Source organism: Sceloporus occidentalis, unplaced genomic scaffold (assembly GCF_023333645.1).
Source record: "Sceloporus occidentalis isolate IW3139 unplaced genomic scaffold, rSceOcc1.0.p SCAF_55, whole genome shotgun sequence".
Lineage (NCBI taxonomy): Eukaryota > Metazoa > Chordata > Lepidosauria > Squamata > Phrynosomatidae > Sceloporus > Sceloporus occidentalis.
The window spans coordinates 1,912,273-1,939,021 of NW_028317035.1; the positions used below are offsets into that span (position 1 = coordinate 1,912,273).

The 26,749-nt window shown below is 42.7% G+C and overlaps 1 protein-coding gene and 2 non-coding genes across 3 annotated transcripts; 1 reads left to right on the top strand and 2 right to left on the bottom strand.

The window, feature by feature from the left end:
• Positions 1-366: 366 nt before the first annotated feature.
• Positions 367-22,336, bottom strand: LOC149287900 (protein Mdm4-like). Its single transcript, XM_089492270.1, has 11 exons — positions 22,237-22,336; positions 17,565-17,674; positions 15,630-15,704; positions 6,765-6,898; positions 6,469-6,518; positions 5,043-5,104; positions 4,395-4,494; positions 3,585-3,736; positions 3,057-3,209; positions 2,430-2,510; positions 367-903 (listed from the first exon to the last, which is right to left on the bottom strand). The coding sequence occupies exons 1-11, from the start codon at positions 22,334-22,336 to the stop codon at positions 367-369; spliced, it is 1,554 nt and encodes a 517-aa protein (XP_089348396.1).
• On the top strand, positions 20,541-20,613 carry TRNAK-UUU (transfer RNA lysine (anticodon UUU)). The gene has a single exon. It is a non-coding gene; the product is annotated as a tRNA-Lys (tRNA).
• Positions 20,944-21,016, bottom strand: TRNAK-UUU (transfer RNA lysine (anticodon UUU)). Its single transcript has one exon. It is a non-coding gene; the product is annotated as a tRNA-Lys (tRNA).
• Positions 22,337-26,749: the final 4,413 nt, after the last annotated feature.

The following is a 26,749-nucleotide window of genomic DNA, read 5'->3' on the forward strand; positions in this document are numbered from 1 at the left end:
CACAGTAGTCACCTTGGCAATTGTTGGTGAGCAGTATTGTACAACAAACACTTCATGGCAGTGATAATGCATGGTCTTATGTTGAAGACAAAAGAAATTATACCTCCAGTGCCTTCTAGGAGTTTGTGAGCTAAGACTCCCAACACCCCAAGTAAACAAAATACAAGTTCTTCCTTTATTGAACTTCAGAGCAAAACCCTTCATGGTCTTCAAAATAAAAGGTGCTTGAGGGACAAAACACAAAGAGCTTAAAATGCATAGAATGGTTCCATATAGGATTTCCATCGGCCCCAGCTGTGATGGCAGCAGGAAGTGATAGGCGAAGAGACCAAAAAAAAAAAAAAAGTACTTTATAATGCCCTCCAGTTAGGCCACATATGTTTTCACCACCATCTGTATGGGTTTCTGACACACAGGACATCCTTTACGAGTCTTCTGAAGGCTACGTGCACACGTAAAACATGCTACCATGTGAGCAGTGCGTCCATGTACCACATTGCCATTACGAGGCCTTCTCTGGCAGAGCTGGCACGGCTGTAGTAAAGGACGACTGGATTCTAGGGTCACCTCCTCTGACTGGAAACTGAGTAGTGTATCTGTGCTTGCTGATAAAGTTTTGGAACTTGCTGCAAGGTCTAATGAGTCCAGCGAGGATGAGGGAGGTCTGCTGTAAGCTACTTGTGGCCTCACCATTGGTGCAGAGACAGTTCTGCGGCAGTCAGGAATGTCAATTCCATCCTTGTCTTCTCCAGCACAGGACTTGGCAGGAATTACAGGTGTTGACAAAGTATGCACGAGACGAGGACAGTCTGCGTACCAGTCCTTCCTTAGTGCCCAGCATCGAAAGCAGTAACGTTTCACTGGCGAGTTAAATTTGTGGCAATTCGAACACTGCCAGCAATCCTAAAAAAATAAAAAATGGCTAATGTTTATACTTTTGCTTATCAAAGGAAAAAGTTAATTTGAAAAGTGTATAGAAGAAATGCAGCCATTACTACATTTGCCACGCTTTAGCATCATATTGGAGAGAAAAAATCCTCAAGGTATGCATACACCAGTCTATAGAGGTATATTTAACGATAAGAATGTTTTTTACATGTACACTTTAACATTTTTGCCATGCTGTTGCTGGTTTAGCTGTAATTTTCTTCTCATTTAGTTCACCCAGTTTTTTTTCCCCAAGACAAAAAACAAAAACAAACAAAAAAAAGGTAAAATAAGCATATTGCCATTTCAAAACCTTTAAAAACAATCCCATGCATGGGTTTATTGGGTTGTATAGGAGCTAAAAAGGCCACATTTGGGAAGAGTGCCCATTTTTCAAGTTGGACATCTTGAAAATTCTCCCCATGTGTCATTTGGGACATCTTTGAAGAAGGTCAATTGATTTTATTCCATCAAACCATATGTTTGAAAACTAGACACCCCAGGGTATTTCAAATGCTGGTATGTTAACTTTTTCCATGCACACATTTTACTACCAATCTTTATGAAAATTTGCCATAGTTTTTTTCCGTGCGTTTTTTCAACACCTACTTTAGGTATGATTTTACAGCTCCTGGTATATGTCACTTTCACACAACATCCCAATATGTTGTAAGCAGCATCTCTTGAGTACAGTGATACCCCCCATGCATGGTATGTCAGGTAATTTAGGAGGTAAAAGGTCACCTTTGCAAGGTGTGCACTTGTTTGGAATTTTGACATCTGGTCAGTCTGTGTATTTATCCCATAAAATCATACACAAAAAAAAACCCATGGGAATTTATAATACCAGCATTTTTACTCTTTCCATGCAAGAATCTGCGAAGATATAGCACAAGTTTTAGAACTTGCTCATTAAAGAAAAAAAAAAAAAAGAAAAAAAACTTTGTTTTACTAACCACCTTGCGATTTGTAAGCTGGGCTCCACTGACTTCCTTCATTGACTTCAGATTGAGTACCTCTGAACACGTTAGCTTTTCATCTTGAGTATGGCAACAATGTTACTCACCGATGGCACTTGTGGTTACTCTTTGGAGGGGTTGTGTTGCTGAATGCGTAGATATCCAGGCACTTCATCAACACTGATTATGGTTAAGAAGTGATTGCTGATCACTTAAGTTCTGTTTTAGCTGCCGCCCATCTTTGCTGATAGGTTCAGTGGCAGCCATTCTTTTCAGGGTAAGGGCTTTCCTCCCAGTATCTTCGGATAGCCTCACTTTTGAGGCTTCCATGGATGCGGCAAAGCTGCCGATTGCTGCAATTTTAAAGCAGCATGTACATATTCATGCATCGTGAGTCCGCACATATACGGGCTGAGTCGTGAAGGGGGTTATATTCAAAAGACAGTTACAGTATTAAAGCTACTGTACACAAGAATGACTCATAATATTATATAGGAAAATGTGAACTAAAATCAAAAGGTGACAAAATCAAATGTGACAAACCTCAGAAGTGAGCTCTGTGTCTGTATCACTTAGACTCTGAGTGTCCTCCAGATCATCCTCATTAATGGTTAATTCGATCACCTGAGAACAAAAAGGATAATGCTACATAAAAACATCCTCACAGCTGAATTAATTTCTTTTTACCCGTCACAAAACACGGTCCCCTATTGCTTGAGCATCTCTCTTCTATTCATCCTTGTCTCCCCCTTTAAGGTACTACTGCACTTAAAAACTTCCCTTAAATACTTTTTAACATGCGTACGAGTGTAGTATATACATTTCTCTTTCGTTTACCGTTTTTCTAAGATTTCTGAGATAAACGTTTTTGTCAACCAACATGAACAAAATATATTTGATGGTAACAATGTTTACCTAAATTCCAAAAGGAAGGGATTTTCTAAATGTTTTCAAAGATTCTGTTTTTTTGGGGGGGCGCCCAAATATTTGTTAATGTGTCTTTCCATCTTTACTGTATGACCCAATTAAATAACTTGTCTCATATAAATCATAATACATCCCTTACATAATAAAACAATAGAGTGTTTGAAATAATCTCACAGATTTAACAATACATTGTACAAGACCTGCGTTCTGTGCATTAATTTAATTAAATGCTGTTATACTGACCTTTTTGCCTTCATCTTCCTTGACTTCCTTCCCTTCACTATCTTGTGAGTCTAGAGTCTCTACTTTAACCTCCACATTGATCTGATCAGAGCGGCAGTCATTAAGGAACCACAGGTCATCAGTGCTGTCTGACACAAGGGCTGTGTCGATATCCTATAAGAAAGAAAGGCTTCTTGTCATTTCATCACGAGCATATGCTGAATGGCACACAAGCCACTTAGTAGGTAAGCTGGAAAAGCCAATAAGTAAATTAATCTACCTAGAGTATAGTCACTTTGCAAACATACCAACAAGTTAAAATGAATGTTAACTGAGGCTTACGTATTAAAAAAGATTTCACTATTTGCCTAGGTCAGTCAGTCTTAAATTCAGTAGCACAAAACATTAGGCCTTAGCGGCTTATTTCTATTAAGAGCCACAATCATTTGGCTCCTAAAATCATTCCCCTTTGGTATACTTAGCAGCGATTCTAGTTTTACTGGGTTCACAAAGACAGAGTTGGACGAACACTCAGATGCACATCTGTACCTGATTGGAAGGGATGTCCGTGGATCCTTTACTCTGTGGACTATAATTTGCCCTCAAATTCCCTAAAAACCACCAGGGCAAGCCAGCTCCATCCCACTCTTCAAATGCCAAGTCCAGACGTGGCTGTTTGGAATTTTCTGGATCTTCAACATCTGGTGATGGAGGAAATAAATTAGCGGGGTTATGCCAAAAATCAACACAGCTCCATAGTTTAATTGAACTAATTATTAAGTTTGCTTTTTTAATTTCAAGGATTCACAGTCATACCTACCCACATATAAGGTAATGTAAGGCACTCCTGCTCATTTAGGTGCAACAAAAATGTAATTCATAGAATTGTGTTTTCAGGGAAGGAACGTTTCCCTGCAGTGTCTTCAGAAAATAGCAATACAACCTACGCCAACTTCCCTTTAGTGCCCCAAAGCACAGTACTTAATATATTGGAAGTGAAACAATTTAATAATATGAATGATAACACCTAAATGATTACATTTGATGTGTCATTCCCTCTACTACGTGTTGACTGATTAAGCTAGGAATTATAGTTTGACTGTTGCACATCTTCATTTATCAGATGAAAAAAACCATTAAAACTTTTTGATCACCACCATTCTGTACATTAGGGAGCTGTTTAATGTGGGTTGTATCAACTCATACTTTGTCCAGGCAATTTAACATTTATATAATGTCTGAGCGTTTGCAGATATACAAATTTACATCTTCTATAATGATCTGAGAAGCTGATACCTTTAGACATTGGTTTGATATAGTTATAAATATCACATAAATAGCATGAAAATACAAGCATACTTTCTGCATGGCGTTTGAGAAAAGATGAACAAGCAGCTTCATTTGTATTGTCACTTAACGGTCTACTTCCATCACCAATGCCAATTCCTTGTTTAAGCGTCTAAGAGAAAAATGAAATGAAAGCAAATTAGAGCTTTTATTTTGTGATGTTGCAGAAGGAGATGCAGCAGTTATATACCAGCCACATCCAACCACTTTTGTAATAAAAGAGGCAGCATTTTATCCGTAACTGCAAGCATGAAGTCAAGATTTCATACTTTAATGGGTATATTTTGATAATTAGCAAATACAAAATTATCAACTTAAAATTCCATTATGTTAAAAAACACATTAAGCAAGCTAGCTTTAGGTCAATGGCAATCTGGTCCTTTAAATCCACTGAAATCCCTAATACACAATCCAAGTTACTGTAAAGGAGGAGGCAGTTATAGAAGTGGTGACTTTGTGGCTGGTAGAACTGCTACATCACTCACACAGCCTGGAGGCGGAAGCTGTGAGAGCAGTATGGGAACAGAGAAGGGTCACTCTGTCCCTGCTCCGTGGACTCCAGAAGAACCTGAATGGTTTGAAAAGTGGTCTGGAGATCCAACGCCGGCAGGTACAGAGAAGGGGAGGCTCTGTACAGGGTCAACAAATACCAGGTTTTACCTTCTCTGGCTCGAAACCGCCCGTATCCTGTGTTTGGTCACTTGAGGAACTGTCTGCGGCATCTGTGAAACGAATGGGAAAAAAGCCCTTCCCTGGTAACATATGTTCTTACAATCCTTTTGCAAGCTTTTCCAAGAAAGGAAAAGGTAGGGATACAACAGATCCAGAAGGTGCTGCTAAAGCAAGATGACCAGTTCTTCTACTTCAGCTGCGAAGGCCTCGGTAGCATAACTAAAAATGTGCTATCAGATCGATAGTCTTTGGTATTTTGTTAGATACGACTTCTCAACATCATGCACTCATTAAAAAAAAAATTTTTTTTTTTTTTTTTAAATGAATGGTTCCTAGATTTCATGACACAAAAAACATGAGGAAATCAGTTAAGCATAACTCAAAATAGAGGCTGTTCAACCTGTTAATAAGACAACCATAGTGTTATAGTACTCTTGGAGGAAACAAAAATCTTAGCAATCAGCCATGAGGTCCGTCTAATGGGGGCGAATTAAAAATGTTGTAGTAAGAGTGACCCACAGGGCGATGTCTTTAAACAAGAAGCTTTTTAATATATTGTTATTGAAATATTTTAAACCTAGGACACAGCCCTGGTGGTAAATGTATTTACCTTAAGATTGTAGACAATTTCCAAATTGTAGGACTGATTTATACTTATTCAATTTTTTTTTAGGCGGAGCGCTTACTGATAGCCGAGCAACTAGGGACAATTGGTATCGTAGAGTGTTCTATTTAATCTGTTTAAGAGATTTCAGGATGTTTTCCGGCGTTTTATTGAACTATAGAAGTTACCCTACCATACGTTAGAATTTCAAGACTTTGCCCCTAAGCCCCTCCACTTAAGCACTTGTGCATGTATAGTAAGCTGAAAACTAAGCATAAACAATGCATGCTTATGTTCACTACAGATATAAGCTGTATGAATGATATTGTTTGGTATGACTTCCACTTTTAAATGAGCTTTCATAATAAAAAAGAAATAGAACTCCTAATATATAGGTGAATTTGGGGGGCTCGATTGTTTCAGCAATCAGTATTCAGGGTACATATTCAAAACAAAGGTGAATACTGTGAGAATACAATACAGAGTGCATTTGCTTTTCTCAAATTGGCAGTTTAAACAGGAAAATGTCCAAATTTCTAAAAATAAAATCAGTTTAACCTTCTAAATAATTAATGTACCAAATGTTTAAATAAGAAAACCTTGACAAATATTGCACCAATACTAAATTAGCTTCATGTAGTGACAATGTTCTCACACGATACATACTCACATCAGTCTCGTACATCTTATGTGCTGCATAACGGCACAACCTATTCTTTGTGATATTAAACTATTGCACTGATATGGTTTGAAGCATATTGTAAAAGCATTAAGCGGGGACACTGAATGAGCGTGAATTAGCGTATCTACCTGTGCAAGCTATTCGATATAGATTCTTCTTCAGCATTTCATACAAGGGACTGTAACAAGAAGAGAGAATCATCAGAAATACATCATCAATTCCATTGATTATAGACAGAGGCCTACAAGTACACACTTGCAGTCACCCCTCACACATACCACCCTAGACCTCCTTCCACTTAAACAGGGTCAGTAGGACAGGGTGCAGTTCTTGCTGTACAGAAGCTATATACTTTGTGGTTGGGTACAATGTTAGGAACAATGCAGAACCACAAGTACATTTGCAGGATTTTTACCAAACTCACCTTGGGTCCTTCACAGAGAAGGTTGTAATGCCCAGCAATTCACCAAGCTCATCAGCGCCACAATGGACAATATGCTGCTGTTGCTTGTCAAAGAGCTGTTTAACCATGATATATTGTCCCAGATAATGCATAACCTACAAAGAAGAACAACATTATATGTTGATTCATACATATGACCCAGGCACACAAGCAAATTAATAGTCCCTATCAAAATTTCTTACACCCATTAGGACCATTTTACAAGTTTTGGGGCCAAACAATGTCATAGCTTGAGTGCAAATATAATTTTACAGCAAGACAGGAGGCTTCATATTTTGCATAACCTTCTTTACCGATTACCTCCAGCAGCAAAGGAGTTAACAACAAACAATAAAAACAACCAATCAGAAACAAGTAAAGTCTATATCTCAGCAAACTGCAGCTCCTCCTCTTTCTTTGCTGCTTGCCTCCAAAGGTGAGAACTTTCCATGTTATTTGATATTGCTATATTTTCCATATATGCATATTGTCCTTTTTTCTTGTACTTAATTATTATTATTTTTTATTCCTTATTGAGCCTCTTTTAGGTTGTTCGTTTTCTAATACTTGATTTCTTTTTCCATATAGTTGCTGTTCTATCTCCTATTTTATATCCTGTTTTTATTTCCATTTGTTTCTTTTTTACATAGCCGATACTCTATTCTACCTGCTTGTTCTCGGGTACTCTACTCCCTTTATCTTCCACGTGGTCCCGCCCCGCCGGTCCACATGGTTTGCTGTCCCCTCATCTCTCCTCCAGCGGCGGTTCTTCCGTCTTGAGGTGAGGTTTTTCTTCTCTCCTGGAAACTTTCCTCAGACCCCTTTGGTGAGGCTGCTGTTTTTCTTTTCTCCCTTCCTGTTAGCCTAGTGTTTTTTTGTCTTTTGCCTTTAGGTTTTTTATTTTACAAATCTACACATATATATATATATGTTGCATTATTATTTACTTTGTATGGGTGAACCCTATATCCCTGTATGTGTCTAGGCTCCGGCCTAGCTTGCTCCAGAGGTTGACCTGGGTCTTTCCTCTTTGCCATTTGGGGTGATCCCCTCTGTTTGCCTACGGCCATTTACTATTGTCCTTCTGCGCTCCAAGGGTGAACCCCTTTTGTCTGCCACGTACTCTTGCTCCCGGGTGAACCCCACGCACGCTTCAGGGGTCAACCCCCAGTATTCATCATTTAACCCTGTGTTCTGTTTTTTCTACCACAGATACACATTAAACGTATACTATGGCTGACGAATCCAACACTCAGATTCCTGCCGCTTTTCAGGCCTGGCTCCGCTCTGCCTTGGCTGCCTCTCTGCCCGTCGCCTTGGCTGAAGCTCAATCTTCACGCCCTGATGCCCCTATTGCCTCCCCCATTCGGGCCGATGGTTCTGAGGCGGACGCCTCTTTCTCCCCGGCAGACCCGGAGGGCTCGCGCAAACGGGCTTGGAATTACATTCCTTCCACTGCAGACAAGGGCAAAGCCCCCCTGAAGAAAGTTAGGAGCGTGGCTCTCACCTCCGCCCAGGAGCCCGATGTTTCGCCATTCCATGACCTAGCCGCGGAATACGAAACCCTTGATGAATACCATGCAGGTTCTTCGGGTCTCGCTTCCCCTCCTACTGCTGATCCAGGAAGGGATCCCGTCCCAGAACGCGCCGGTCCCTCTACGGCAGTCCAGGATAAACTTTTCAACATAACGGATGAAGCTGGCTTGCCCTTATTTGATCCACGAGAACTACGCCACCCACGTTCGGCGGAGTGGACCCCTTCCACCCACATCGCCGAGTTCCTCAAGTATTGGCCTCGCCGCCCGCTCGACAAAGAGGTTCGTCAAAGGCTCCAGTCGGAGTGCGGGCGCCTTACCATCCCGGCCAAGGTGTCAAATACACCTGAATTTGACCAGACCTTTGTAACCTTCCTTACCAGGAACGGCAAGGACCCCCGCAAGGGGATTGAATTGGGCATGCGGACCGCGCAGGACAAGCTCCTGGATGTGGCGGGTTCGCTCACTCAAGTTTTCCAAATGGCCGATGAAGCGTTGACTGATGTATCACCACTTGACCCAGGTCTGGTCCGTGACTGGATCCAACGGGCTGTTTGTCTCTTGGGGAACGCCAACTGCGCTATTTCGACTGAACGTTGTAAAGCGGCCCTATTCAAGATGGATGCCAAGCTAGCGGAACTGGCTCCCAAGGAGTTGGGTCCCAATGCCAACGGCCTGTTTGGTGAACGTTTCCTCAAGGATCTGAATCAACATGTGAACATGTTTACATCTGTCAACAAGGCGCAGGTGTCCATGCGGCGAGTTTTTCATTCTGGGAATCGTTTTTCCCCCAAGGCTGGTCGGCAGAGGGGTCGTGCCACCAGCAGAGCAGCCTCATTCGCCGCAAGACCCCGTTTCTCGGAAGCTTCAACTACGTACTGCACGCAGTACAGCTACCCAGCCACGCGTGGTGCCTACAGAGGACGAGGCTACACGTCCTTCCGCGGGAGATCATCGGCTGGTAAGCTTTGTTCCTTTTCTCCCTCATATCCCCTCATATCATGTGTGGTCTTCCCTCACCTCAGATCCCTGGGTCCTTCAGACCATTGCGGGTTTTCATCTCGCGTTCCTTTCGGTTCCTTTTCAGTCCTCCCCTCCGTCTTTCCCCAGGCTCTCGCGACGCTGCGGCGCTAGTGCACGGGGAGCTTGCTTCCCTGCGCGTCAAGGGGGCGATAGAACGGGTTTCGGGCCCGGCCTGCTTCCTCAGCAACGTCTTTCTCGTGTGCAAGAAGTCAGGCGAGTTCCACCCCGTCATCAACCTGCGCTCCCTCAACTCGCACATAGTGTACAGGCATTTCAAGATGGAGGGCATCCATCTGTTGCGCGACATCCTCAGGGAAAACGATTGGTTTACCCGCCTCAACCTAAAGGATGCTTACCTTGCGGTGCCCATTCATGTAGACGACCGGAGATTTCTCCAGTTCCGTTGGTCAGACTGGCTATGGCAGTTCACGTGCCTCCCCTTCGGCCTAAATTCCGCGCCATGGTGCTTTACCAAACCACTCAAGCCGGTCATGGAGTCCCTCCGCGCCCGCTCCATTATCTATCTCGACGACGTGCTCCTTATGGCTCACGACGCGGATACTCTGCTACGGGACACCTCCCTCAAGGTCCAGCTCTTTCAGGACCTGGGGTTTGTCATCAACCAAGCGAAATCTGTCCTAGTCCCCACTCAGACCATTCAGTTCCTCGGCTTCACCATGGACTCTGTTGGCGTCGGTGCTCAGACTTCCCCCTTCCAAGGTCCTCTCTATCAAGAAGGAGATTCGGCGTCTGCTCAGGCGGTCCCTTGTTTCCCTCAGGGACCTGGCCAGGGTGATAGGTTTACTCTCCGCGTCCATTCAGGCCATCTTCCCGGGCCCGTTGCACTACAGGGCCCTTCAGCGTCTGAAGACGCGGCACCTTCGCGAGTCCCTGTCCTACGACCGTGTGATTCCTCTGTCAGTTGAGGCTCGCTTGAAGCTTCGTTGGTGGTTGACTCACACACGCCTGGAACGGCAGGGCCATTTTCGGTTCGTCCCCAGACTTCGTCCTCGATTCGGACGCAAGCCTGGGGGGCGGCTTGCGGAGACTCTGCTACAGGGGGTCTCTGGACCCTCGAGGAGCGAGACTTACACCCTGGAGTTGATGGCCGGGACTTTCGCGGTACGAAGCTTCACAAAGAATGTTACCCACTGTTCCCTTGTCCTTCGCATGGACAACGTGTCCACGGTGCGTTATATCAACCACCTTGGGGCCCCAGGTCCAAACTCCTTACAGAGCTTACCAAGGACCTTTACCAATACTGCCTGGTCAGCCACTTGTCCATACGGGCGGAATACCTTCCCGGCAAGGACAACCAGGTGGCGGATTGGTTCTCTCGCCACTGGAGGGATGCGAGCGACTGGCGTCTCCTTCCCAGCGTGTTTCACTCCCTTCATCTCTCTCGCGGCCCTCTCCACTTAGACCTTTTCGCATCCTGGGCCAACAGGCAGACCGACGCATTCTTCAGCTGGCTGCCGGATCCCCTCTCCCTAGCAGTGGACGCGTTTCTCCAGACATGGCCTCCCCAGGGAGCCTACGCCTTTCCCCCCTTCGCCATGATCCTCAGGACTCTCCACAACCTCGTCAGGCAGGGGGTGACGATTGTTTTGGTGACTCGGCTTTGGCGGTCTTAACCTTGGTTTCCCCTATTGTTGGAGATGTCATGCGAGGATCCTCTAATTCTTCCAGGGTCATGGGATCTGCTTCTGGATCCCGAGGGGAACCCACATCCCCTCGTTCTCCAGGACCGATTGCTTCTCGTGGCCTGGACTGTTTCAGGGGTTCCTGGAATGTGTCAGGCGTATCGACAACAGCTCGCGACCTACTCTGGGGATCCTGGGCTCCTTATTTCGCTCGGCCATCTCTGCGGCTCATGTTCCGTTGCATGGCCTTGGTATTGGCAAGGACCCTTCGGTTTGCCGTTTCCTCCGCAGCATTCGCGCTTCGCGTCCCCCATCGGCTCGTTACACCACCTTTTGGGACGTTCTTGACTTTCTGGAGGGTTGGCCGGATAATGGCCGCCTGTCCTTCAGACAACTCTCCGCTAAAACGGCGCTTCTCCTATGTCTCGTGTCTTTTCGGCAGGTGTCGAACGTCCGTGCATTTGACGTTAATTATTTTTCCCCAGAGGGCGTCCTGGTTTCGGTCAGGCGCGGGACTAAGTCTCATTCTTTTTCCGTCTCTCATCCTTATTTCCCGGATCGCCCGCGTCTTTGTGTCGCTCACTACGTTCAGTCCTATCTTTCCGTTTCTCGCCCTTTTCGCCCCTCTCCTTCCGGTTCTCTAGGTGGATCCTTAGTCTCGCCAGTATCGACGAGGCTTTCGGGGCGCATTCAGTCAGGGGCGCTGCAGCTTTGGCTGCTTTCTCCGCGGGATGTTCCCTGTCGGACGTTCTGGCGGCGGTGGATTGGTCTCGGGAATCTATGTTCCGGACCTTTTACTTTCGCCCCACTGCGCACGCCGCTTTCTCTTCTTTCGGGGCGTTAAAAATGCAAAATATGAAGCCTCCTGTCTTGCTATAAAATTAGGAATTAATCTAACCTTGGTGTAGAATTAATCTAAATTTTATTAAAGACAGGAGGCGAGTATTTTCCCCCCTTTCATTTTCTTTCTACCCTGTCCTTGTAGTCGTATTATTATTGTTGTGCGTATTTCACGTGCGTACTTTATTGTCTCTTTCGTGTGGGCTGGTTTCCATTGTTGTACGTTTGCACTTGTTCCTATATTTATGCCTGCTCTGTTCTCCAGTTCGCCTGGTGCTCTCATTCTGCGCTTCTCCTTTCAGGTCGTCCTTCCGCGACTTAGATTGCCAACTGCGGGATGCTGAGGTTTTCCTTCCTTCTTCCGAAGAATCCTGTTCCGTTCTCGTTTTGTTCCTGTTCGACATCTTCGCAAAGAAAGAGGAGGAGCAGTTTGCCGAGATTGATATAGACTTTACTTGTTTCTGATTGGTTGTTTTTATTGTTTGTTAACTTCTTTTGCTGCTGGAGGTAATCAGTAAAGAAGGTTATGCAAAATACTCGCCTCCTGTCTTTAATAAAATTTAGATTAATTCTACATCAAGGCTAGATTAATCCCTAATTCTGCTGCATCAACAGCTGCTTCTTTGGCTTTAGCTTGAAAGGCAGTTGCTCTGTTTCTGTGCTTCAATTTTCATTTTTAATGGTACAGCAAATACTTATAAATAAAGCAATTAAGAGACTGATCTCTGCTGCTTTACGGATCTAGACTAAAAAGAATTTGGGCCAACTTTAATGCAGGGCAAAAGGGGGCAGCTATGTTAAGCCAGCACAGACCTTGCCCAAGCATGTTCCTTGGACCATGTACCACATACTTTTTCTTGCTCATACTGTGAGTAACCACAGAAATCTGGTTACTAAAGCACAGGCTGTAAGTTGTTCAGCTCTCTCCACTCGATACAGGTACAGAAACTCATTAATTCTAAAGTTGTTTTACTACAAGACAAACCACTGTACCACGGCATCCCGCCGGTACAAGACAAACCGCTGTACCCCGGCATCCCGCCGGTACAAGACAAACCGCTGTACCCCGGCATCCCGCCGGTACAAGATAAACCGCTGTACCCCGGCATCCCGCCGGTACAAGATAAACCGCTGTACCCCGGCATCCCGCCGGTACAAGACAAACCGCTGTCCCCGGCATCCCGCCGGTACAAGACAAACCGCTATATCCTGGCATCGCGCCAGTACAGGAACCGTTACAGGAAGGCCTCCTGCAGACTCGGACGATTTCCTCCAATAAGGAGAGCCACCTCCTCCTGTAACCCAGAGCCAGCAAATACCGGTTCACAGAAAAATAAAGATTGAGATTTATTTATTTTTTAAATGTGCTTCTTTAGTAATATTCTGTTTGAAGATAAGCATGTCCTCCTGGTCGTAACATATTGTGTGGCTTAGTATATGATAATAGAAATCCAGGGTTAAAGTCCTAAACATCTCTATAGATTCCTCCATCAACATTTAGGGTTAATTTAGGGGCAGTTATGGTTGATGGGGTGGTTATGGTTAATGGGGTGTTTAGGGTTAATTTAGGGGCAGTTATGGTTAATGGGGTCTTTAGAGTTAATTTAGGGGCAGTTATGGTTGATGGGGTCTTTAGGGTTAATTCAATGCTGAGGACTGAGGGTTAATTTAATAAGGTTCACTTCAGGTGCAGTTAGAGGTAAAAGGGGGGGGACTAAGGGGAATCTAAATCCTGGGGCAGTGAAGATTAATTATATATGTGTGAGAAAAGGGTAATGAAAACCAGTGTGAAATAAGGTATATAGAACAAAAAGAATGTTCCAAATACTTTCCTTAATGTTACTGAACCGGATACCCAGCTGCAACCCGTAAAACACTCTCCGGGTGTTTTGAAATTCCAACAAAGACCACTAGGGGGCGCTCGTGTATACCGGTTGGACAAAGTAAAATAAAAAATAAACCAGAAAAAAAAAGATGGTGTAGTATTATGCACAGATGATGACACTATGTGTCTATTTATGCACTCACAATGTGTACGTCTTATTCAGGCTTCCTTAACATCAAATCCTCCGGGTAGATGTGTAGCCAATATGTGTAGGGAAGCAGAAAACAGATGGGGACCACAATGGTGTGATATCAAACAATTCTTACAGCATGCAAATGTAGAAATACACTTACACTTAGTGTGAAGGTATGATGCCCATATGTATCAAGTGCTGCTCCTCTGCTTTCCTCCAACGTCTCTGGATACTTCCCAGTGTAAATTAAGCTGAATCCACAATATAGTGGGGTAAAAGTAAACACTATTTATTCGAGGCTATATGCCAAAATAAAAACTAAATAATAATCCACCAAGGGATGTTAAAAAGCAAATGAAAAGAACCGCACATCGATATAGAAGATACTCCTGATGAAGCCACACACTTGGCGAAACGCGTTGAGGATTTTATAGAGCTCTTTTTACAACTTCCTATTGGACTTTTCATTTGCTTTTTAACATCCCTTGGTGGATCATTGTTATTTTTTCTGGTTTATTTTTTATTTTACTTTGTCCAACCGGTATACACGAGCGCCCCCTAGTGGTCTTTGCAGTGAAGATTAACCCAGTACTTATTTATAGAAGTATTGTTTCAGTGTGCTGTGAACGAGTCTGAATCTATGAGGGCACCTTGGCATATCTGGGAAGGACGGAGTGGCATATCTGGGGTATAAAGCATATCAGGGAGTATAAGGCACATGTGGGGAGGGCGGAGTGGCATATCTGGGGGTATGTGGCATATCTGGGCATATAAGGCATATGTGGGGAGGGCGGATTGACATATCCGGGAGGCAGTGTGGCATATCCGGAAGGCAGTGTGGGAAGCCTAGGCTCAAATGTGCATGACTGGGGGGGGGGGGGGGCAGATTGGGAAATAAAAACAAACATATTAAGTTATTTTAAATGAAAAATGTACAATTGGTTGCAGCCCTAAATCAGTTATTACATTTATCAATTTCATAAGGTGATTAATATATTAAATTAGCAAATCAGGACAACTGAAAATATTAAATTGCTAAACAGACACACATGCTAAAATCATATGCTAATAAACACACTAACATATTTAACTGTGTTCATTGAGTGCATCTCTTGCAGGGCATTTAGCTGGGGTGGGATAAAAGGGCTAATGCATTAGCAAAATCACTCACTTCTTTGCAAAACAGACCACAGGAAAATGTATAGGGACCACACATCAATCATATGCATCAAAGTGCTTATGATAGCTGGAATGTACCTTAAGTTTAAGCCGTTTATGCATTTCCTTTTTATGATTGCATACAGCATGAAGGAGGAAGTTAGTACTTTATATCAAATGTCTTAAATGCCAGAAAACCACTCAATAAATTGACTTTTATATCACTGCTATTGAGTAACACACCAAAATTGGACAGAAATTCAATAACAATATTTACATATGATTAACAGCAATCACACTCTTAACATGCCCAGGCAACCAGTACATGCTGTAATCTGGGTATGCCTGGGCATGATAGATGTGATTGCTGTTAATCATATATATATATATATATATATATATATATATATATATATATATATATATATATATATATATATATATATATATAATAATGTTATTTAATTTTTTGTTGTCCAATTTTGGTGTGTTACTTTTAATAAAAGTGTGGCTTTTTTTTTTTTATTAAAGGTGTGTGGGAGGTCATTATTTTTGCCTCCCATTAGTGAACCTCTGCATAGAAAATGTCTCAAAATAAAGCTATTTGATGTGTTAGCCTTCAGGTCTTACCTGTTTTAAGGTAAATGTGTCTCCTCTTGCTCCCACTGTCTGCAGAAGCTTCAGTAGTGCTGGCTGTGGTCGTACCTGTGTATACAACAGAAAAACATTTTACTAAAACAAAAAAAAAGAAACGTACCCTGTGTGCACTCCTGAATCCTGGTACATGCCACAGACACATTTGCATTTGACAAGCGGATTGGCAGGAGTTGAGATTTCAACTTCCTGAATTAAGCATAATTTAGGGCCATACCTGGCATGAAGTGCTAAACTGTCCCTGAACAATGCATACCTTAAGAAGTCTTGTTGGTAACCATGTACTACACAGACAACCAAGCTCCTCTAGCGGCAAAAGTTCATTAGGGATGGACCTTGCTAACGTATAGTGATGTTGCAGAGTTCAAACTACAATCTCTCTCCCTGGTATTTTGTAAAACACGAAGTGTCAAGAAATTTCTTCACCACCACCACCTAGTTTTAAAACTTGCTGTTGTGTGTGTTATGAATGTTCCACTCAAGTGGTAGTTTAATACATTTAGAAACCAATAAAGATTTAAAAGTTAATTCTAATAATAATTCTAATCTTACACTACGGAATAGACTGAGTCACTTAAGAAATCCCTAACATATCACTTAAGTATTTATTCTCTTAGTACAGCTTAACCCAAGAACCCAAGTTGTACTGAGTCTGTGTTGGAGAAATACACAGGACGATGGCTAACACCCTCTGGTCCCCATTAATAAATATATTATTCTTTTAAGCAGCTGTACACCGATCGGGATGCCACCAGATAACCGAAAGAACATTTCTAAGTAAAAAGCTGCTATAGCTGAGAGAAACTACCGTATTTGCTCGATTATAAGACGACCCCCAAAATCAGAATATAAATTTAGGGGGGAAAAAAAAGAAAAAGCCTGAATTTAAGACGACCCTATAGGGAAAAAGTTTTACCAGCAAATGTTAACTATTTTTTTTTAATAAAAGCTATGATTGAGAAAAATATTTAGTTTTTATTTCCTTTTATTTTCCAACCTGCCCCCCCAGTTAGGCACATCTGCCCTCAGGCTTGCCACTCTGCCCCAGAAGTGCCTTATACCCCCTATATGCCACTGTGCCCCATTATATGCCTTTTGACCCCCTATGTGCCACTCTGCCTCCAGAAATGCCTTATATCCCTATATGCCACACTGGCATTTAGGGGGTTAAAAGGTATATTATGGGGCAGAGTGGCATTTCGGGAGGTATAAGGCATTTCGGGAGGCAGAGTGGCGTATAGAGGGTAAAAAGGCATTTCTGGAGGCAAAGTGGCATTAAGGGGGTTAAAAAGGCATATCAGAGCACTCTGCCTACAGAAATGCTTTATGCCCCCCATTTAACACTCCCCCCCCCCCCCCCCCCAAACTTACCGGTGCTTCTGACTCCCTGGTGTGTAGTCGACGTAGACGTCTACCCACTGCCCCATTTGCGTAAACAACTTCCACTGCAGCCGGAAGGAGGTGCCGTTAGCAGCGGTGTGGGGAACTCTCCTCTCTGACAGCCGGAGGGTGTATGTGCGATGGACGCAGACAACCCCCACTGCTAACGGCACCTCCTCCCGGCTCCAGCGGAAGTTGCCTACGCGAATGGCGTAGACGTCTACCCACTGCCCTGACTATACAACAGGGAGTCAGAAGCACCGGTAAGTTGGGGGGAGCGGGGGGAGTGTTAAATGGGGGGCATAAGACAGGAGGATCCAGGTCCCCTGCAGGGCTGTGGGGTATCTGGATCTTAGTCTTATAGTCAGGCCTATTTGAGGTCTGATTATAAGACGAGGATTTTTTTAAGAGCATTTGCTCTGAAAAAAACCTTCTCTTGTAATCGAGCAAATATGGTATTTTTTTTTTATGATCCAAGAAAGAAAGAAAAAAAAAACCTAAGAACAGTGCAGTATTTCTAGAAATACATACCGGGTTCCCTTCAGCGCCTGATATACTTCGAAGGGAAGAATCCCTTTCCGTTAGTTGTTGAGTGGAGGTAGAAGACATTCTGGCAGTGATTACGCTGGATGAGTTTGTACCTAAATAGGAAAAAAAACAAGCACTGATTAGGGTTAGGAAAATTAAATTGTATTAAATTAAATACTGTTATGCAAAATACAAAAGACATCCCAAGACTGAAATACATACCATGCAACAAGGAATATTAATGATGAATCCAGTGATTTAGAATAAAGTTCAATTGAGAAGTGAATAATCAATGTGTGTAAATGTGTGTAATATCCTCACTATGCATCCCTGTTAACATAACCACAAAGCACTGGTGTTTTTCCCATCTCTATTTTTTCCCCCATTTAATATGTAAATATTTTAGGCAGAGTACCATCCCTCAATATAAAAGTCAGAAAGTGCTACGTGATGCAAAGATACAGCTTAAAAGTTCAGTATTGGGAGTTCCCTGGGAATGTATCCATGCTCGCATGGCTACAACTGGCTTGAAGCCATTGACATTTCAAGGCATGCTATGATCTGATGTTCAAATTATTAACCTTGTGCGTTTCTGAAGGACATGGGGTTGAGAGATGTAAATGAGCCGAGGCAAAAAAACAAAACAAAAAACTCAATGTCAGATTTAAACCATACAGCAGTATTTCCTCTGGAAGGCCAGGATGTTATTTGTAGTTTTGCAATAGGTGTATTTGGGTGGCAACTTTATAACGTGTAAGGTAGCAAATAAAGATTGATATTTTATATAATGTTCCTTTATCCATAAACATCTTTACATCTTCTCTGTAAACCAAGAAACTTTATTTTTGGTGATAAAAGTTGATTGTGACCTCAATACGCCATTTCACGAACGGTATATATTGACACATTCAGTTCAATGATGCTTAGAATGAATACTTCTGCATCATATTCAAGAATTAATCAAGTGCCAAAAGTTTTCAACAATTATTGACAAAAAGGGGAGCATATCCTAAACAGATATATGTATATATATATATTCACACCCCAAGGTGCTTCCTGCTGACTGTTTGCAATGGCGCCCGTCAAGAGTGCGACCAGGCATTCCCTTCCCAAAGACAATACTCCAAACATCAACTGGAAGGTCACAGGAGGACAGCATCTCCATTGCAGGGTCTAGACCATGCAGGCCTGCAGGCCAATCACATGCATTGTGATCATCAAAGCAAGTCAATGGAGACTTGTTTGCTCACCACATTAACCAATGCAGCTGAGAGTGGTGTGAATATTGTAAAGAGCAATATTTCTCCTTTTTCCAATAAAGGAAAAAGTTATTCAAAAATAATTTGCATGTTTCTATGGATTCAAATTAAAGCCCTATTTGTTCTGAAGGAAGAAAGAAAAAAAAAGAACAAAACAGAATTTGTGTGGTTACAAACTGAAAAGGGGAACCAAAGTGAAAGGGGACTAAACCAATAACCAACTCCCGGTTCAGCAGTTTTAGACCTATGTGCTACAGAATAGCTTATATGTTCCATTTTGACCGTACCAATTAAGTTATATAAAATGTAACATCTATCCTGACAAGTTCAATGTCTAGTTTAGAACAAGCCATGCATCAGATCTTACGAAGGGCACAGAGACTATTCCTGATCAATGCAAAGTCCTCAAGTAATGTTCCATTAAATAAGTTCTTTAGATGGTCAAAGTATGCAGACACCTGCTCATCAAGCATCTTTTCCTAACTCAGGGGTATTAATAGAAGTGGTCCCTTGGTACCCTTGCTATTGTTGGAAGACCTTCCACCACATGATGGAATATTGCTGCCTATGGATTACTCCCATTCAGACACGTGAGCATTGGTGCATTTAAATCAGCGACCTGTAAATTAGAAGACTAAAATATAAGATGTTCGCCTTTTAATAGATAAGTGTTAAACAAAGTTGCAAGAATGAGGGCGCCGCTAAAATACCGACAGACTTGAGAGCATGAAATGTAGCAGGTCAAAATAATCTGATTTTTAAAAGGAGGATAGATATGATGGGGCCTCAATAGTCGAACGACTCAGCGCCAGAAAAAAAAATCCACTCATTAAGGCAATTATATATTTTATAAAAACGCAGGCATGAGTTGGGGCGCCTGAGAAGTCTGCGGCAATTGGTATGACGCAGTTAAAATAGCACAGTATTTAACAAGTCTCTCACCCTACATACGCTCCCTTATGCCCCGCATCTTGCCCCAGAGGATGCTTCTCTCCTCTCTCACAAAAAGTAAAAGATAGAAGGGCGCCATCTCCCACGGAACATCAGCTTCCGCATCATGGCGGAATAGCACACTTCCGGTACGTTTGAAATAGCACGAATACCATAAGGTGATTTCAACATAGTGGCCATTTTAGCACTTTGCTGTGGGAGGGATCGGAATCTTGACAATAGAGAAGTATGAAGCTAGAGAGGCAGTCTTCTTTCTTACAACTTACTGGCTCTGGGATGTACAAAATCCTCTGCAAACACCCCCTGGTTTAAGCACTGGTTGTTCAAATGGCTAACAGTCCTAACAATTCAGAGCTTTTACTCTCATAGTGGCAATAACGGAATGTAGAGTAATCCAATCAGATTTAAGCGCTGAGAATGACAGCTTTTTACTAGCTGAATACGAGATACGCTGCATATTCGTATCCACAATACCGTACATTTAAGACATAACCGACCACTGACAGCGTTTAAATTATTCCAGCGAAGTTAGTACACATGTTGGGCCCCACAAGCTGTCTTTGATTACTATTACAGAGTTTGTATTTGCTATCTGTACATAGTTGTAAATTCCATACAGACAATGTATAATACAGCCCGCATCGCTTTAATGACCTTTTCTTTGAATAGATTACAAAATGCCCTAATGGTCACGCGTTTGCAGTAGTTCGTCGTTTGGAAGTAGAGGACGCATCACATACTGACTACGTGGTCTCTTAGAGTCTAACGAGCCCGGATAGCTCAGTCGGTAGAGCATCAGACTTTTAATCTGAGGGTCCAGGGTTCAAGTCCCTGTTCGGGCGACTCGTTCCCTTTTTTTGTATTTACTGCACTTTCATATATAATGCGGTGCTCTTCATAAAAAGAAACCACTAATGTAGTAGAAGCTCTTTTGAAATGTTAAATAAATCGTGCGATGAAGTAAACGTTTATAATTAAATGTAATCAGGAGGAATGTTTGAGATGTTTATGTTTGGCATTTTATAGAAAACAAAAAACATTTGAAATTTCCACATTGGAAAAGAGAATATTTTGGTATCCGAATCCATAGTTATACTAAGAAAAAAAACTATGCAAAGCATAAAGTGCATAACAATCCAACATTTTAACACCGTGGGACAAAATGCAAGAAACGCCCGAACAGGGACTTGAACCCTGGACCCTCAGATTAAAAGTCTGATGCTCTACCGACTGAGCTATCCGGGCGCTCATTGGCACATGACCTGAGTGTTCTGTAGTAGTTAATAAGTGAACTGTGGATTTTTATTTTATAAAGTATGAAATTAGACCAGGTTTCCATGAAGTAAATCTAAATCATTGTAGTCATTATTAACATTTTGATATGTCACCTGACCAGTGATTGTAGTGAGAAGGCATACACATCCTGTGTTTAACGGGTGAACATTGATCTGCAATACAGCTGTGCCCCACAGGGAATCTGCATGATGCCTTCATCTTTAGTTTGGGAAGCAGGGCTCCCACTCTGCCTCACGCTTGTGGTCTCTGTAGGTCTTGGTGGGAAGCAGCTGCACTGCAGGGATCAGGTTCAGGAACCTCTTCCTAGCAGCTGTACTGATTCTATACATCTGTTACAATGATTCAGTGGAGGTAATATATAAAAAATGCTTCTACTGGAAATGTGATCTTTCCATAGGACAATAAGTACAAGTAGTGTATTTCAAAGCCATTGTTTTTCCAAATCTGGTCATTCTGTGCTATTCACGCTTCTCCTCTGTAACATTTCACACCTTGCAGAGGGCCCTGGTTGGAGTCCCAGCTTCAAAAGACCTTTTGGCACCACATGCGTATTCAATCGAATTAACCCCTCTCATGCTGAAATTGACCATACCATCTCTACCAGGTAGCAAGTCCATGTATCTACTACACAAGTTGGCGTGACAGACTGGACTAACCTCCGGATAGACAGCTGTCTTCCCCGAGCCACATCACCACTAAATTTGTTTATGGGCTACTGCCCAACAGCTCTCACAGGGGCAGTAGCCTTCAACCATACAGCAATGTCCTTGTGATCCCACCTAATGAAAGGACACACCACCTTGCACTGCTAAAACGGTTCATCATAACGCAGCCATGCTTGTCTCCCATAAACCTGGTACGCTTCATTTGTACTATCCAGATAACAAAACAGACCCGAACAATTATCCAGCTCCTTTTCACCAATCACAATCGCTAAAATGGTAAAAGTCTGCAACCATTTTGGGAAAGTACGTGGAATAAGCCTGTACCGTCTCTTTTCCTCTTCTTCCTTCTTACTCTCATCTTTGTTAGAACCCCTATCCAGATTAAATCTCTCCAACGGAAGCAAGGAAAATATTTTAACATATTCGCCCTTGTATTTTTTTTTCCTTCACCTTCGTCTTAAGATGGGCCCACCAAAGGACACTCAAAACAAATATATACCTCACCATGAGCCGAGGCAGACACCTTCACCTGCTCAGTGCCTTTCTCTTTAGCAGCATACACAGCAACTTTCCCCACAGACTTGACATGGGCATGGCCGATCATCAATCACCCAATAAAGACAAGGAGACCTCCTGGATTTGAAAATGGTCACAGATTTTATTAAAAACACCTGCAACATACATAAACGTAAACTTCAAACATGTACACATATATTAATATCCCGCTATTAGCCCAGCTAATAACATCATAATAAAAAGCATAACCAATGAGCTTACTAGGACGGGATGCACCGGGAATGCCGGCACAGGCGTAAACGATGTTAAGAGCGGTGTCTATAAGAAATGCAACCTTGGTAGTTATCTAACTATTTGGTTGAATTTGTTTGTTATATATTTATTTATTTTTATTTAATTTATTTTATTACATCATATTACTTGAACAAGAATAAACACAAGTAACATAACAGACCACAGAACAGAACAGACAGCACTAAAGCAACCACATGGTGCGGGATGGTTAAGGACAAGGCAGAAAGGCAACAACCCATCTACCAGCCGTATTCCACAAGGTGAGGACAAACATATGAACGGAAAAGAGTCTGATACGACGCATGATTGAATCCAACAAACCCCATCTAGCAGCCTTGGTGGCGCCCAGGGCCGGCCCGACAATGGAGCCAAGTGGGGCAACCGCTCCAGGCGGCACTTTTGAAGCCCTTTTTTTTTTTTTTAAGAGAGAGAAAGAGAGAGAGGGGCGCCGAGTGGTTTTCACTTACCAAGCTGTCAGTACCCGCTCGGCGCCCCTCTCTCTCTCCTCTGCGGCGAGTCTCCCTGTTCGGTCTCGGTGCCGGCTTGTAATGCTGAGTGCCGGAAGATTTCCGGCGCTCAGCATTACAAGCCGGCACCGAGACCGAACAGGGAGACTCGCCGCAGGACTGCTGAAAGGTAAGTACAAGGGGGGGGAGAAGGGTAGATAATGGGGGGGCGGCAGGGACAGAGGGAGAGGAAGGGTAGATAAGGGGGGGGCGGCATTTTAAAATTCGCCCCAGGCGGAATTTTGCCTTGGGCCGGCCCAATGCAAAAAGATTGAGTGCCATAGTCCGAAGAGGAGAGGCCAAGATGAGACAAGTACCCCTTAAAAACTGCAAAGAGAGAGGGAAGAACAATCAGAATGGACCAACAGTGAATGTTCACCAGCAGGCTTTACAGCCATAAATACTAGACTTGCGCATTCGTCTTCGGGCGAACATGAAAACGAGCATGAAGAGGCCGTTTTTTTGTTCGTTCCGAAGACACGCCGAAGGGAATACAGTGCTGGCAAAACGTAGGAGAAGACGAAGACTCACAACCACGAAGAATCAAAGATCGTCTTCGTTTTTGCCGTGCAGCCGCCAAAATTTCAAACAGGAGTGAGCTAATCCTCGTCTCTCCAATTAGCTCACTCTTATGATGTCACGCTAAGGGTCTCGTCCAATGCCTGTGCTGCTGTTTTTTGAATTTATAAGGCCAGAGCTTGCCTGAGAGATCCATTCATTTTTCGCTGTGACTGCTTTGGCAACACTGCTGTGCTGCATCCAAGCGTTACAGAGAGAGATTGTTCTGTTCTGTGTGAGACTGGTAAGCCTCAGCCTGCCATTTCTCACAGTGTACTTCATCCTCACTTCAGTTCTACTTAATTAATATATTTAATAATAATAATTTGATTAATTTAATAATTTTTTTATTTAATTTGTCATCAACTGTAGTGTATAGTGCTGTTGAGTTGACAGTGCACCCAGTGCCTCAGTGGCACTGGGGTGCCCTTGCCCTGGGCTGGCACTAGTGCCTACTGCCTGTCCTGCTTAAATAAATTAAATAATAGAATTTATAAATAATAATTTAATAGAATATATAATAATTTAATAGTACATTATAATATTATATATATATATATTTGTCAGTCATATATATATTATATACTGTAGACATTCAAGACATCTACTAGTGTCTAATCTAAAATCAGTAATATTAATAATTAATAATTGAATACATTATAAAATGATATATATATTTGTCAGTTATATATACTATAGTTAGTAATAGTATACTAGTGTAGAGTGTACTGTAGACATTCAAGACATCTACTAGTGTCTAAAATAAAATCATTAATTAATATCAATAATTCTATAATTCTTATCTTAATAGTTAATTAAATTAGCTATAAATAAAAGTAATAATATTAATTAATTACTACTAGCGTATAGTTCAGTTAATCTTATTAGTATTGGTGCTGCAGCTCTATAGTTTGTGCTTTGTTTTAGCAACAGCAAGAGGCCAAGTCAATTTTTCTTCATTAATAATCTTTCATTTTATTTCATTTGTTTTGCTCACCTCAGTCCATCAGTGAAGTGAACTTGTTGGGCTAGTGAGTGCAGCCGCATAAGTGCTGTGTGTTTCAGCAAGCAGTGAAGCTAACTGTTTTGCTGTGACATTTTATTTTATTTCTAATTTCTTTTCAAGAAAAATTGACTGTGTGACGACAACTGTACTAAGCAAAGCTTCAAGCTACTAGCTGTAGTACTAAAATAATTCTAATCTTTAATCTTCTTAATCTATAATATATTATATAATATAATATAAATTCTAATTCATAATCTATAATATATATAAGTAATTCTTTCTAATTCATAAACTATAGTCTATCTATAATCCCTAATATAAGTAATTCTAATCTATCAATAATATAATATTATATATAATTTAACCTCACTTTAGCTTAGTGGGCTTGAGAGCGTCTGCCTAGAGTTAGACTAGAATACTATTATAGCTTTAGGTTTAGCATTGTAGTAGGATAGGCTCTTAGGCCCGTGTAAATTCAAAGTCTTTAATTTTTTATCCCCCCCCCCTTTTTTATTTTTTTTAAGTTTTTTTAAACACTACACTACACACACAACACAAAATTTGAAATGGATCCTCCTTTTGGGACTAAGGAGGGACAAGCTCCATCTACCACCACCACCAGCAGCACCACCAGCAGCACCACCAGCACCACCACCAGTTCTAAGATGCAGCCTTTGCGTCAGTCTAGTCTGCCAAGTAGGCCAAGCTCTCGCTTATCATTTGGGGAAGCATTGCTTGAAGGATCATCAAGTAAAGGAAAGGCACCAAAAGCAGGCAGTAGTAGTGCGGCTAGGCCCACAAGCTCTATGGTTTTTTACGGAAAGCCTAAAGCACCAGAAGCACGTTCAAAGTTAAAGGGTAGCACAACTAGTACTTCTACTAGCCCAGTGAGTAAAAAGAAGTGCCTTTTGCCCCAAGCAGCATCTTCCCCATCCACGAGCAGCATGCAAGGTACCAAGCAGAGCCAAATTAGCAGCAAGACTCAGAGGGGTCCCAAACCAAAGCGATCACATTCCTTTGTAGGGAAAACCACCACCACCACCCCCACCTCTACCGCCTCTACCACCACTAGTGCTGCGCCTACTGTTCCCACCGGTAACGGCCACGCCATGTCCTCCTAGTACCTCTAGCAAGCCACCAAGTCCTTACAAAATTTTTGAAAGACAGAGAGAGGGCTACACATAGTGGAACTCCACCTAGCGAGGTAGCAGAGGAGCCTGAGACTGAGAGGCCAAGTGCAGAGTCTGTTCTTCCTGCTCGCACCACTACTAGTCACGAGTCTCACGACGATATCAGTCTTAGCTCCAGCCTAGCAGGAATTCCATTCGATCTGGCTAATGAAGAACTAGACTATGAGCCAGAGGAAGTAGAGGAGATGAGTGGTCAGGAATCAGATTCCTCAGGGAGCAGTGTCCAAATGACTAGTGCACAATTTTCCCCTGAGCCTCAACCTTCTCCGCTATGATCATCACCATCACCACCACCAGCAAAAGCAAAACCTAGCAAATCTAAAGCTAAAGCAATTAGCAGTCCCACTATGGCCAGTACTGTTACCACCAGTCCCACCACCACTAGTTCTGCCTCTGTTCATCCACCCCGAGCAGTAGGAGCAGCACCCAATTTGGGAGCACTTTGAAAATGTTGAAGAAGGGCGCTATGGAAAGTGCAAACATTGTGGGAAGCTAATAAGCAGAGGGAAAGTGTCTGGCCATTTTACCAGTGCTAGCATGAAGCATCACTCAACACAACGCTGTGCTATTGGGGAAAGATGCAGAAGTAAAACTTAGTGCAGGCAGCATAGCTGGTGGCCGTGGAAAAACCCCAACAGCTGCTTCTTCTGAGCCAATAGCAGCAGCAGCAGCAGCAGCTAGTGCTGGCAGCCAGAGACCAAGGCAGGTTGGAGCACTGCATGTCCAGCCCACCCTGGAACAATTTGTGGCATTCCAATCCAAAAGGTCAATGCCCAAGCAGCAGGCCAATAAAGTAACGCGACTGATTGGTCAGTTCATTGCTGTTGATGGGGCATCCTTCTCTATGATCGAAGGGGAGCCTTTCAAACAATCGATGGCGGCTGTGGCTCCACAATATACAGTTCTGTCACGTTCCACTTTCAGCAGGAACATTGTCCCCTCATTGT